At 36.3% G+C, this 14493-nt stretch overlaps 1 protein-coding gene across 14 annotated transcripts in view; it reads right to left on the reverse strand.

Moving 5' to 3' along the window:
• The window catches only part of epb41l2 (erythrocyte membrane protein band 4.1 like 2), an 83034-nt gene that overhangs the window by 19296 nt on the left and 49245 nt on the right, over nt 1-14493 (reverse strand). For 6 of the 14 annotated variants that reach the window (XM_055015678.1, XM_055015676.1, XM_055015677.1 and 3 more), the window contains exons 13-17: nt 11189-11361; nt 9199-9275; nt 1841-1891; nt 1659-1685; nt 667-726 (exon numbers count right to left, since the gene is read on the reverse strand). In XM_055015678.1, the coding sequence (XP_054871653.1) occupies nt 667-726; nt 1659-1685; nt 1841-1891; nt 9199-9275; nt 11189-11361 (388 nt within the window). The other 8 variants (XM_035952162.2, XM_023278817.3, XM_035952160.2 and 5 more) reach the window with 6 other exon arrangements.

A 14493-nucleotide genomic window follows, 5' to 3' on the forward strand; every position in this document is an offset into this window, starting at 1 on the left:
TTTGTATTATTTAACTAAATCTGTAAAGTAACTAAAGCTGTCAGCTAAATCTAGTGGAGGAAAAACTATAATATTTGCCTCTGAAAATGTTGTGGAGTGGAAATACAAAGCAGGGAGAAAATAGAAATACTCAAGTAAAGTACAAGTGACTAACAATAGTACTTAAGTACAGCATTTAAGTAATTATACTTAGTTACTTTCCACCTCTGTGTCGGGTAGGTTGAGTTCATTCAAGTTTTAAAGGTCATGAAGCCCACACAACAAGCTAAAATTTTTGCTTTCCAATTCTAAACTTCATTTTATCCACAGCCTTTTAGACCTATTGTTCATGTAAACATGTTATTTCTGCAGCCATAAATGACATTTGTTTTGGATTTCATGTTTACATTCCAGTTAAATTTCCTCCCCTGGCCGTTCTAATAGCTGTCAAAGTGAATCAGGACGATCGGCGCTGAAACGTCTTCACACACTAAAACGCAAGAATCACTGACAATCTGGAAACAGCTGGAACTGAGTGATGAACAAACATGGCAGACATGCACACAGAGCCTGAGAGTGCGAGAGGGCAGCAGTCTGGTTCAGAGGAACTCGTAGTTCTGATGGCGTCAGAGTACACAGAAACATGTAGTTCTTAATTCTCAGCCATCAGACGACGCCAGTACCAACCTCCAACATTAAATTACTGTGCCTCACATAAATATTGTCCCCATGCACTCTTAACGGACTCTGGAAGGCAGACATACATGAGGAAAATTAATAAAAATAAATAAAAAGTCATTTAAAAAAGTCATTAAATAAAAACAGAAAATAAATTTTAAAAAATGTGAAAATAGAAATATTCAATAAAATAAACTATTAAAATTATATAAATAAAAAGGATATAAAAATATAAAAATAAATTAAAATTAGTTTGAAAAAAATTAAAGCACAAATATAAAATGTTGAAAATGAAACTATAGAATAAGATACAAACATTAATTAAAATAAAATAATAAAATCACATTGTAAATAAAAAAGCATAAATAGACTAAAAATAAATGAAAAATAAATTTTTTAAATTAAAATAAAAACTGAAATAAATTTGTAAAATAATAAAAATAAAAATAAATATTAAGGAAAAATATAAAACTAAATAAATTAATGTGATGGCAACAAAATCGTCCCAAACTGTGGTGAAGCACAAATAAACATTTTGGCATTAATGTGATGATGCTTGAAACCCATGCACAACAAAAAGCATTCGAAATATCACAACACCAAATTCCACAAACCAACAAACCCAAAACAGCACAACCCAAAGTAAATAATGGAAAAACCCGAAACCAAACTGAAACCGTGAAGCCACAGCAGAGCATCTGAAAGTGAAACCAGCTGGTGAAAAAGCCCATTTTGGCTTGGGGTCGGTTTTTTCAGTCAGACCCAATCCGCAATTTAAAGTTGTTTCTATCAATAAACCTATGCCTGGTTAAAAGTGTAAATAAAGTTTTGGGGGGTATAAAAATTCCAGATTGGGCCTTTATTCGATAAAAACCTCCAAAACTGACCCCGTATCATCGCGTCAAGGCAGTTTCACCACAGAAGAACCAAACCAACAAACCACACGATCAAAATGATTGACAGACCAATACACATCCAATAATCAATAACAGTGTATGAACCTGAGGAAGCCCACTGCATCCAGGTGACTGTCGGAGAGTGAAGTCGGGGAAAAAGGACAGGTTAGGTTCACCGTTCGGCTCGGCTGCACCGTAAAAATATTCAAAACCATCTTTACGCTAGTTGTTATGTCATGTTCATCCTTGTTTGCAAAGCATGCTGGGTAAAATCAGGCCTTACAGACCTGGGAGGGGACGGCGTCCGCATCGCCGGGGCTTAAGTCCGCCTCCTTAACCTTCAGTGTCGTAGTCATGGTGATGGGAGTCAAAATGAAGGAGGGGAATAAGGGGCACGAAGAAAGAAAAAGAGTGAAATGGATGATGGGAAAAGCGGCGCTGTCGCTCCCGGCAACAGGCCAGCGCTGTAGGTCATGTGACCTTTGCACCAAAGGAGTCTGAGACGGTCGATAAATGGAGACAGCAGCTGCTACCAACTGCACTTATTCTGTGTTAAAACTAAGATTTACAGCTTGTTTCACAGTTAATTTCCAAGACACACTACAAATGCATTTAAATTTTTCCTAAACACTTTTTATTTACAGAGTTTCTTTCTGGAAAATGGCAGCTCTTTCTAACTGCACTAAGCTGAGGAGTCAGATATGTTTTTACAACTATATGTAAATTTCAAGCACAACTTCTGTTAGGAGTCGACTGATTTTTGGATCCAGCATTTTTTTTTTCAAATATCTGTACTGTAATAGTTTAACTGTCTGAACCCCAAAACACTCAGGCAGTTTTTAATGTTTTTTTGTTTTAAAAATACATAAACAAAATTACAAAATTCGACCATTTATCTGCCAAAAACTGTAAAAACAAAAGGGATCTTCAGATTTTCAACTTTCTGACAGTCTGTGAACTACTCGTGTATGTGTCTAAGCTCAGAATTGTAATATTTAATCAAACTCACTTAATTCTATGTGTATCATTTAAAAAAAAAAAAAAAAATCAACAAAACCGTATATGAAAGTGTGCAATGACCAATAAAGATTGATTGATTAAACTAAAACGCAGCATGGCTCAAAAACAGCAAACAGAGGAGCAGGCTGTTGGAAGACACATTGAGCATGGTGAAACATCTTTCTAAAGCTAATTTTTAGAGGTTGTAAAAATATAAATTTTAAAATGTCTATAACGTCTAGAGCCACTATTGTTTTTTTCCAGTATTGGTAACAGCTGTGGGCACTTGGAAATATGGCGTGCAGGTTTATGCTGGCTTATTTTTGAAAATTTAGTTTAATAAATAATAAAAATAAATAAATATTAGGTTTCCGTCATTCTGCAAGAAGGCATTTCTGAGTTCTCTCTCCTATTCATGGTTGTTCTGTTCCCATAGTGGTGCAGAACTTTATATTGCAGTGAAAAATGAGCCCATAGTGAGGAAAAATGTGGAAAAAAAACCAACCTAAAAAGTAACACACACCTTGAATCTGCCGTTTGGAGTTCAGACAGTTAACTGATGAGATGGTCGATCAACCATCACCGAATCAAAAAATCTCAAAAAACACATCGGTCGACCTTTAACAATTACGACAAGTTTGGGGCTTTTTATTAAAACAAGAGGATTTTGGAACTGATTCTACAAATTATTCCAACTGGGACCAGCTTTTCCTTAAGTACACAGGTATTTAGCTACTTTATCAGCTACTCTATTATTCTGTTCAGTCTGTCTTTTGTTTACAGATCTGTTCTGTGCAACGTCATTCAAACGGCTCCACAAAACCTGCATTTAAAACAACACTAAGAGACGAGGACAGAACCTCAGGGATCAGGGAGAGTGTAACACTGTTTCCTTCTAACATTCATTAGCAGTTATATACAAACACAAGAAGCTCTAAGTGCTATAAGTCTGAGGGGGAAACTGTATGATCTGATAAATGTACTTTTCTAACATCTAAACAACTAGTCTTTCAGTACAACCCTTTATATGTAGATTTCATATTTTCATATGCCAACTAAACTAACTCTGCTTGCTCATGTCAGGGATTTTCTTTAAAAAAAACGTGAAAGCTTCTATAAAGTTCAAACTAAATCCTAAAATTGTACTATGTTTTAGTTGTGTTGAATTGTGTAAAATTTGTACTAAACATCCACAAAACCATAAGCATCTATGAATTCAGTTTCTGTTACAGAAAAGGTGATGATTCTGCTATATATTTGGTGGCTATACTTGATATTTGGTACTTTATTAAGAGCAGGGTGGGAGCAAATAATCAGTACAGACATCTACTACTCCATTATTTTATATCTTTTATAAACAAGCATGTCTGACAATATTAACATCCACTAAAACTGAAAATTAAAAAATGTGTAGAGTTTATGTTAAATGTGTCTGATAAAGTACAGATAAATATATATGAAATAAAACCAGTGAGTCCAATATTACAGCCAGTGAAAAGTATGAAAAATATATTTAATTTTAAAAAAAATATTAAAGTGTAATATAATTTTTTTTAATGCATCTGCAAATAAAAAGTGGCAGTTTGCAATCATAAAAGTTTCAAGAAAACTAAAATAAATAAACTAAAAATCAAAAGAGGTATACATTTTTGAAAACTGAGGATTATTCGTTCGAGTAGAAAGTTATTTATTGCTATTAAATGGCAATTATCCTCAGATTTTTATAAATATTCTGGATTTTTTTTTGCTTGTTTACAAAAAAATTAATTTCTTTTATATATGTACTGAATATTAACTGCCACCTAATATGACCTGAAACCTAGATATAAAGAAGAATTATCACATTTTTGATGAAACTGAAACTGTAGTTTAAGGTTTCGTGGATGTTCAGCACAAATTTCAACTTGATCCGGCACAAAAATACACAGCTAACAAGCCAAACTTAACAACTTCATGACTGAAAAAGTATTTAGCTTTCAGATTTTGCAAGATCCCATGAACTTAACAGACGTTTTCACTTGAATTTCCAGACAATCCATGACACAAAGTTGTAGAGTAACATAAGTTGGCATCGCATGACCAACATTCTGCTGAATATTACACAGAGCAACCACACAGAGTAGACAACTAACGACATCTGCAACACCTCAACATTATATCTCGCCTTTGTACATCAATTTTGCTACCTGCAAACTCTCTCCTTCCCTCACAGTCTCTGTACAATATTTAAAACTCTTAATATACCTACTCTGTCTCTATATTAACAATATAATAAGAAGTTGATCTATTTTATTTAGCCTGTTTAACTGTCCTGTCAGCTTGTTTAATCTATTTATTCTACTCTCTGCTCTTTATAAACAGCACAGTGGGGTTGGAGGTGAAGGAAGTGCTGGTGGCATCCACATACATACAATAAATACATTCACGCGGGGTCAAACAGAAGGAGGCATGATGGGAAATATAGATTGTGTTTCTACGCGGCGGGATCGCACATCTCTTGCGTCCACGTGGCGGCTGTGTGATTGTGACGCCTGATTCGGGGAGGTGTGTGAGTCGGCGTGAGAGGAGAGCTGAGCTGATTATCGGATCGATCGCTCGGCTCGTTGATGAACATCGGCAGGACGGTTTTTCTCTGATTGGACACGATGTTCTCCAAGTAGCAGAGCGTGAGGCCGAGAGGCATGGCTAAAATCAGGGCGAGGACCAGAGACTGGCTCGCCGTTAGCATTACAACGAGCAGAAAGACGACCAAGAGGCAGGGCAGGAAGAGAGGGGAGGGATTCAGGAGGTAGCGATGCACCGAAGCGGTGAGGTTAGAGCGAGAAAAGGCGGCGAGAGGCGGGAGAGAAAGAGAGGAAAGGTTGGAAAAAGAGGCAGCGACGGCGGGATAATTTAAAGATGACACGGCAGGGAAACGAGTTGGATGCGCAGAAAAGGCAGCGATCATATTTATGAACTTTGGAGGAAGATATCGGGTCAAAAATGTCATAAAATTTGTCAATTTAAATGCCAAACCGTTAAAAAAGTCACGCAATTTGGACGTGGTGATGAATTTAGGGGCACTGATGGTGAAAATTTTAAGTTTGGCAACTGATTCGGACATAAGCTTGAGCAACGCCGGAGTAAAAACGTGCAGCTTCTTTGTGAGCCCCGAAAACATCTTTGTGGGCAAATTTTTCTTTCCAGATATGGAGAGAAAACACAAAATGAAAGAGACGTATTTAGCGACGCCCTTCGGACAAAACCAGCTGCGCCAGTTTGAGAGTTGAGCTGCTGCTCTGGTTTCAGCCCGGCAGCCTTCCTCGAGGTTTGAAAGCTCAGAATTAGAGGTAGCAGCTGAGGAAGAGGATGGTGGAGGGTTCTGGGCGAGCTGTTCCAGATCAGCCAGCTGCTGATCGGAGAAAAATGAGATAGTGTTGGAGGGGAGGGTCCATAGAGTGTGTGTGGTGTCGTCGGTTCGGCTATCGTCGTCTTCGGAGATGTCTGAGAGGCCGTGGTCGAGCTCAGAGATCGAGTCGAGGGAAGGCGGGATGGACGAGAGCGAGGATGAGGAGGAGAAGGACAGAGGAAACATGAAGATCGACTGGTGAGGAAGGAGGAGGACGCAATATGATGGAGGAGAAAAAGGGAAAACCAGTGAGCACGCAAAAGTGAAGCCATGATTAAAATCAACCGACGCCATGTGCAGCAAGAATTGTTTCAACAAAAAGTGGGAGCATTCACGAGGGATGTGAGAAAAATAAATCAAGAGGAGGAGGGAAGTGTGTGAAGGAAAAAAGAGAAAGGGAAAGAGACATTAGTCAGTGAACAACACAACAGCTCAAAGTGAACATAGCAGGGCAGAGATCAGTGCAGAGAACAGTAGGCAAGAGGAGTTCGCAGAAACAGTGTCGACGCCACCGACAGGAGGTCAAATCCAAGGAGCTGGGATGAGTGTTAGGAGGAGGAAGGAGGCAGTGAGGAAAGGGAGGTGGAGCAGGAGGCATGCATAGAAATAATCTGAATAAACTCCTGTTTAAGGGACTTGGTTTAGTTGTGAGCATTGTCCACGTCGAAGAATGTAGAGCGATTCTTTGGCAACTTCTAATAGCTGTATTCTCAAAGAAAACCACGAAAGTAATAAACAAAAATGTGAAATTTTCTGTCTATTTTGTTGGTTTCTCATTTGCACATATATTCACACAGTTAAAATATATTTCAACCTGCTGTGTTTCCTTTAAATGTGTCTATCGTGTCTCTGGAAGCCATGCTAACTTCATCACAACGCTACTTCTGTTGTAGAGGTTCAGGGAGTCGCACAAAACAACCAGTGAATGACGTTAATTTACAATATATAAAGAGGTTTCAATCCTGCATGAAGTCCCTCACAGGTTTCCTGAACAGCAGCTTAGAAGCTCAGTGTTGTTCCTCCATTTTTTAGTACCATGTTTTCCTAAATTCCAGCTAATCCAAAAATTAGCAAACACGTAGCGCAGGCATCCATGTCTTTAATTACGCTCCACTTTAAGCCTCAGTACTATTTAAACAGGTGAGTTGCATAAAAAAACACCTCTGTACAGTTGACAATAACTTGGAAATTATCTGCAGACCAAAACTGTTCTTATACCAGGCTGTCAACATGTTTATGTCGGCTGTAAAGCTGGACATTTTAACCTGGAAGTCTATGAGGATTGACTCACTTTTGGAGTAAGCCTCAAGTGGACATTTGAGGAACTGCAGCTCCTTAATTTTCATAATTATCTTAAGCTCCCTGCAGCTTTCCAAAGAAAGCTAACTTTTGCACAATTCTTTTCAATTTTCAGTCTGAAAGTTAAACAGAAATTAGTCCCCTGGAACAAACATTGCATGAACTGCTTTGGGGGTCTGACCTAATCACTGCCATATTCATTTGGCAGTTTGTTTTCCACAAAAAATGTCAACTTTGTAATGCTATACTGTGCCAAGTCCACGCAAGTTCTTTCTGCAGATGTCTATGTACAGTTGTCCTGGAAAAGAGCGTACATTGTTAAAACTGGAGGTGTTCCTGCGCTCACTGCTCTGCTGCTGATTAAGGGCCAAAACTGTTGCTGCAAGAAGTGAAATCGGGTGATAGTAGACTGGGAAAATCTCCAGGAATCTAAAAAATGACCCAAAACTTGTCCAAAATAACTTGAAACTTTGCCAAATTAAAATCAAAAATCTAAATTCATCTAACAGGATTCAAAATTTGTTCAAACTGACTTGAAATGTTTCCAAAAGGACTCAAAAAAGGTCCCAAATGAAAATCTTTATGGCTCCATATGGTCTCTATGTGACCAGACGAATTCCAGCTGTGGAACTACAACTAATGAATCTGCAGCTCTGATAAAGATCCTGAAGATGCTGTTTCACCTCCGACATCAATTGGAAGAAACCCTAAGACACACTATTCTCCATACACTCAGTAGAGGCTAACAACTTAGCAAAATGTCCGTTCCAGGTGACTAATGTCTGTATTTCTTCCATTCAGACTGAAAAAGTGTGAAATGATTTATGCAAAAATCAGCTATCTTTTGAAAAAGCTGCAGGTAGCTCATTGTGTTTACAACCTGCTAAACCCAGTTTCCCTAAATCTCTTCAACCTTGACTGGAAATTAACAGAGTTAATCTCACTGAGTGCCTTTAAATCTAAACTGCGAGTTCTTGAAGCCATTTCCACGACATGCACTTGATTTTTATAATTTGCTTGTAAATGTGTTTTTTTTTTTTTTTCGTATTTTAATTATGTTTTAACTGTGTAATTTTCTAACTGTGTTTGTACTTGCTGCTGCCTATTTTGGCCAGGACTCCTTGAAAAGAGGTTCTTAATCTCAACGGGATCTCTCCTGGTTAATAAAAGGTTAAATTAAAAAAAAAAAAAAAACTAAATAAAAACAGAGGTGAAGAGTGAAAAAGTTAGCAACACACCCAGAGCCACAATAGTCATATTAATGGGAAATACAGCAGGGTAAAATAAACTTGAACTATTTTGTAAGTGCACAAAAGAGTAGCTGCCTCCTGGCAATGAATGAGGTAAAGTTGAGCATTTAAGTTGTCCTGTAAAAACAGAAATTCCATTAGCATACTGTTTACAGTTTTTAAGTCTCTGTAGTAAAGAGATTAAAGCCTCCCAACAGTCCAGATACTATTCATGGCCAAAGTCATCATTTAAGGGAAACTACTGAGACAAACTAGTAGAATTTTGTTGAAAAACCTACAGCTATCTAGACTTTGATTAACTCTGTTGCTTCCTGGGCATCAAGCATCAAACTTTGTTCACAATTTCATCCTCAGATAAACTGGAAACTCCAAAATACATAATAAATGAGATTCTCCCCACATAGACCATCATGTTTACACCACATATTATCAGTTTTAAAAATTATGAAATCATGAAAAATAAACACAAATGTTAACTGTTGCACAAAAATACAAGAACGGGTCGACCAGCAACTGACCAAAAACCTCATCTTTCCATGCGTACTGAACCTTTATATTTGAGACACACAAACACAAACAGTTCCTGTGGGAAAAATGGATTCAAATAACAACATAATCACAAAAAAAAACCCAAACACAGATTTTACATCTTTTCTTAGTTTTGTTTTTATCTCCACCTACGGTTCATTTAATTTAATTTAATACACACCTTGGAGTCAGACTGAAGCTCCAGATGTGGCTCTCGTCCGTTCTCAGCTGTGGCCTCAGTGATGCTGATTACAGGAGCTGAGGAGAGACAAAAATAAAAAACATCATCTTCTTCTTGCCCTGACAGAAACTTTGTTTTCCGAGACAAATTAAAGACCAATGGTCGTTACTCTGCATAAATGCTAATACCTGATCAATGAGGGCAGTCTTAGCCGACCAAGTTTTGATTGGTCGGTTGGTGCAGGAAGTAGGGTGAACAGTTAATCAATTTCAAATTAAAATGACAATTTAAACAATGCATTTAACAAATCGCAAAGGCTGCCATCTACAATATATTTAGTGCAATGTGTCATATTCGAGGTATATATATTTTTTCTCTTAAATAATAAATTGAACTTGTTTACAGAATTTGCAATATTGAGATGATGATCCAGAGCCATGAATGACCAGCTTCAATGTCAGAAATTGTTACAGAAAAGTTTTTCTTATTGAAATGACTGCATTTTTTTATTATTATTACTTAATTTATTTAACTTAACATACTCACAGCTTTTATGATTATTGTTCTATGTTCCATGCTATTAAAAATGCAAAAAAAATTTATAGAATTCATTTATATCTGTTTCTACCTTTATTTTGCATTAGAAAATAGATGATCTTATATTATTTTGATGGTAACTTCATCATATTGCTTGAATTTATTACACCAAACATATTGAAGTGAAACTTGACTTTAAAGTGTATTGCAAATCGCAAGGTTCTGCTAGAAAAACACACAGTTCAACATTTTGCCTGAATCAATCAGTCCCAGCAGGAACTCAAATCTGTTTGTGATGCCCCCTCCAACAGTATATAACATATATACAACAGTATATAATATAGATAATTAAATTATTATCATAAATCTGTGTCAACTAGTTGACTAATGGCTTAAATTAACAACTAGTCGACTAGAACAATCTCTGTTCAGGAAAGTTGTACCAGTAATCACGAAAGTTAAGATTGTAAAGGCCACGGGTTACAGCCAAAGTGCAGACATTAAAAAAGTTTGATCTATAAATTATGCTGAAATGATTCTCTATGAAATAATTTAAAGTTATTTTAAATTCTACTCCATGCAGAAAAAACAGGAATGTTCAAGGGTTTTTTTTGTCATTTCAACTTTTTCCACACAAATACAAATAGAAATTGTAGTGTAGTAAAAACGCTTAATTTGAGACAGCAAAAATCTCATTCCTCATTATTTATGACTCATTTAAGATTGTTTTTTTTATCATGTCTTGTTATTATTGCAGTCACTTTGCATTTCACTGTCCATAGCATTAAGTATGAGCAAGTGATGGGTAAAAATCTTAACACAGATGTTGTCTTGTAGTAGAACAACATGTCCACCAGGGGGCAGAATAACACAGTAAATGACCTGACACACGTAAACACATGAACCAGAGGTGCACAGCTGCATGATGTAGGAACCAAATCCGGAAAACCACAAACAAAACGGTGAGAACGGTTTTCCAAAGACAATACAAATACATGTTTTGCCAAAATTTCTTGAACCATGGATCTATAGAAATAAAGAAAACATTTGTCCTGGTTGTATTTCTATATTATATCATTGCACTGTTATTTCTAGGTCAGAAAGCACTGCATATTTGTTATATTTTGCTAAATTAAAAGAATTTTGTGACCTATATGTTCTCTGTCATGTCATGTGATTGATGCTGAAGCTGTTTGCAGCACTTTCATGTCATGTTTCTTCATGCTTTCTTTTGGATTCACCTCTTTTCATCTCCTCCTTTCTCCCCGTTTGCCTCTCGTTGTGCGACGGGAAACATATGCTGCAGCTATTTCCTGTATCTGAGCGTTTTACATGCACACAAACACAACCCATCGCTAAATCCACGATCCGGCTCCCATCTGCCCTCCATTCCTTCCATTCCATCTGCTCATTAAATATGAACCGTACCGAGCTGTGCATGAGTTTTTTTTACCTCCGTCCAAACTGCGGCTGATGCGTTTCGATGAGGTGCGTTCGAAGTTGGGCGCCGGTCGGTCGATGAGGGAGCTTGCCAGGCGGGTCTGGGCTTGAGTGCGTCCACTGTAGCGGAACTTGGAGCCCAGAGTCAAGAACCGGGCCTTGGTGGGAGGTTCTGGTGCATTTAACCTGCCGACGAAAAGTGGAGGTGGAGAGGAATTTTAATTTTGCAACTACAAAACTGAAAAAAGACAAGAGTTTGGGTGCAGAGAGAGGAGCAGAGAAAGGATTAGACCCTCGAAAAAACAACCACAGCTCAGAAACTAAGTCAGATTTTAAAAAGTCACCATCTGAAGCACTATCTTCTCTTGAACATGCTGATATATTTTCATGTCCACACTGTATGTTACATAGATTTGGTGGCAGGTTAGAGAGACTCCCCGTTTCTCATTTTTCACATTGTAAAGCTCCGATATAATGGGAGTCAGTGAGAGTTTTGGTCTGAGCTCTGAGGTGATTTATGAAAAACAGGTAAATCCTACAATAATAAGTCTCATACTGTGTGAAAAAGGAAAAAAAATTAATTCATTTTTATGTGTGAATTGTTCATGTAGAGTAGAAACTGTGAGATCTGTGCACTTTTTTTCAAAAAAATGTTCTGGTCAAAATCTCGCTGAATTAAAATTCTGAATTTTCAAAAAATCCACAAAACTTACACAGCAACTGCGGAAAAACCATAAAAGACACCAAAACATGGATTTAAATGAATAACATTCAAAGCACTGTGAGCTGTTTAAACTCTGAATGAAGTTTCTACTGTAAAAATCTGCCAGAGCTACAGGGTTCCAAAGATGGCTGGGTTTTGGCGGTTATCTGGCTGACTTCACATTCTTTACAATGAGGATTTTCTAAACGCAATTTTTTACGAGTTTTGTAAAAAGTATGTGACAAATTGCCACCAAAAGTCATAGCACATTATTACCAATCAAGTCACATGTTTTGATGTAGAATTTGTCCAAGTTTTCTCAAAGCTGCGGGACGAGTTAGACGCCAAAAATCGATTCGGAAGCGTTTCTAAGAATAAGCGTCTTTTTCAGATTTGATTATTAAATAATTTCGCTGTCTTTATGTTGTAAGTAAAGGTGTGTATTTTGGGGGGAAATTTAAAAATTTTACCCTCATAGCCTGCATAATACATTAATAAAACAACTGTGTATGCAAAATTGTTCAACTCAGGACCTTAAAGACAAAAATGTCCCCATTGAAACCCACTCTAGCTGTTGTTTTTGATCCCTCTGCCATTACATCATGAATCGTGCTTTCTACATTATTAGACTTTAAAACTGACATTTTTACTGTTTTCCAGCAGATTTTGTAATTTTTTCATATTCATATATTATAAAGTGCTGCTGGCCAATGGTGAAAAAAAAAAGCTAAAATGGTTTGTGGGTGTTGGTAGGGGTGTCAGTGTTGAGTGTATTTATGTACTGAAAAATTGTGTGTGTGTGTGTGTGTGTGTGTGTGTGTGTGTGTGTGTGTGTGTGTGTGTGTGTGTGTGTGCGTGTGTGTGTGTTTTCATTTGGAAATATGTTGCTACTAATCATTAACTTTATTTTCCATTTAGCCCTCACTTCATAGAAAATAATTACATTTTTCAGTTATTTTCAAACAAAAAAACAAGGAAATAATGCACACAAACTGGCAGTGAAATAGTTAAAAGCTTAAAAATTAATAAATATTTGGTGATTATGATGAGGAATTCTGAAAATCGAAACAGATACGTTATTCAAAGTGAAAAATAATATTAATATATGAATTTTCCTCGGATTGTTTTTTTTACGTGGATATTTTTGTCCTTAAGGAACTTGATTTATCTTTTTTAGATTGACGACTAAGGGTTAATAAAATGTTCTCCACTGTATATGTGCATGTGAGGGAGGTAAAAGTCCTTCCTGAACAGGATATTAAAGCTTATTCTTCTTTCATACAGATGTGCACACAAACACAACAATCACACACACCTGGCAGGTCTTTGTGTTTTTAGTATTTGCTGCCTCGGGCATCAGACCAAACAACTATGAGGTTTTACTTCTTTTCTGGCACGAGACGAAGCCTTTCGTCAAACTCAGTAAAGCATCACAGAAAGTAATCTAACAAACTATTTCTGTTCTCTAAACTCCAGACTGTAAATCTCTGGAATCCATGTCTTCATATTTACAAGCGGTCGTCCTGTTAGTCTCGATTTTTAGTATTTTGCAAGAATTTATTGTGATGGAACATTTATTTTTTTGTTTCTGATCTTTCATTGGATTTATTTCAGATGCAGTATCGTAACTACAGAAACTACTTCTCTGCACAATAATACAAATATAACCTTTAGATAATATAGAATTTTACACAAGCTTATATTTTTTTAAAATGTTTTTCTACTTATGTTTATCGATTCATATATTTTTTTGTATTGCTTTTGTTTCTCAGACTTTGAATGGCAGCAACTAAGCAATTTCCCCTTAGGAATACAGTTTTTACAGATTTTTCTGATTCAGATAAAGACAAAAAACAAAAGAAACAAAACCAAAAATAATGCATGAAAATGGGTAAGATGAAGTTTAACTTATTAAATCCTACCTGCTACTTGTCTGTACATGCCTGTACATCGCTTATCTTACTGTTTCTTATTTTTAAGGAGTCGTTTGTTGTACATTTTCTTAAATTGTTCTATAGCTGGACTCAAAGCTTACCCCACAAATTGATTAACTTCTACTATTTATAGTACTACAAGCAAAAGCTTTTAAAAATTTGAATTTCTTCTTAATTTAGAGTTTCCTATGTTGCTTAAATTAAAGTATGTTGTTCGGGAGTAATTTATTGTTTGCTTCGAATATCGTTGTCCTGAAATCAACTAAATTCATCTATTTCAAAGGTGTGCTCATTATGTCCTACATTTTGTTCTATTCTAACAGCTTTTTGTAATATTTTTTACTGGATATAAGGTAGCATTTTATGCGTTACTCCACATTTCTGCACATAAAGTACAGTAAAAACAGTGAGCAGTATAATGGAGAAGTTGCTTTTGAATTCAGTGTGTCTTGTCTTTCGTAGTAATGAGATGGACAGTGTCAACTTTGCTCTTATATACTTTATATGAGGTTTCCAAGTAAGTTTGTGATCCATAAACACACCTAGAAACATATTTTCATATACTCATATAGTCAAAATTAGAATTATGAATCTTTATTTGAACTAAAGAGTTTATTTTATGGTTGCCGAACAGCATACATTTATCGTTTTTCAGATTTAATGACAGCTTATTCTTTTGAA

The sequence above is a fragment of the Amphiprion ocellaris genome, chromosome 12 (assembly GCF_022539595.1).
Source record: "Amphiprion ocellaris isolate individual 3 ecotype Okinawa chromosome 12, ASM2253959v1, whole genome shotgun sequence".
Lineage (NCBI taxonomy): Eukaryota > Metazoa > Chordata > Actinopteri > Pomacentridae > Amphiprion > Amphiprion ocellaris.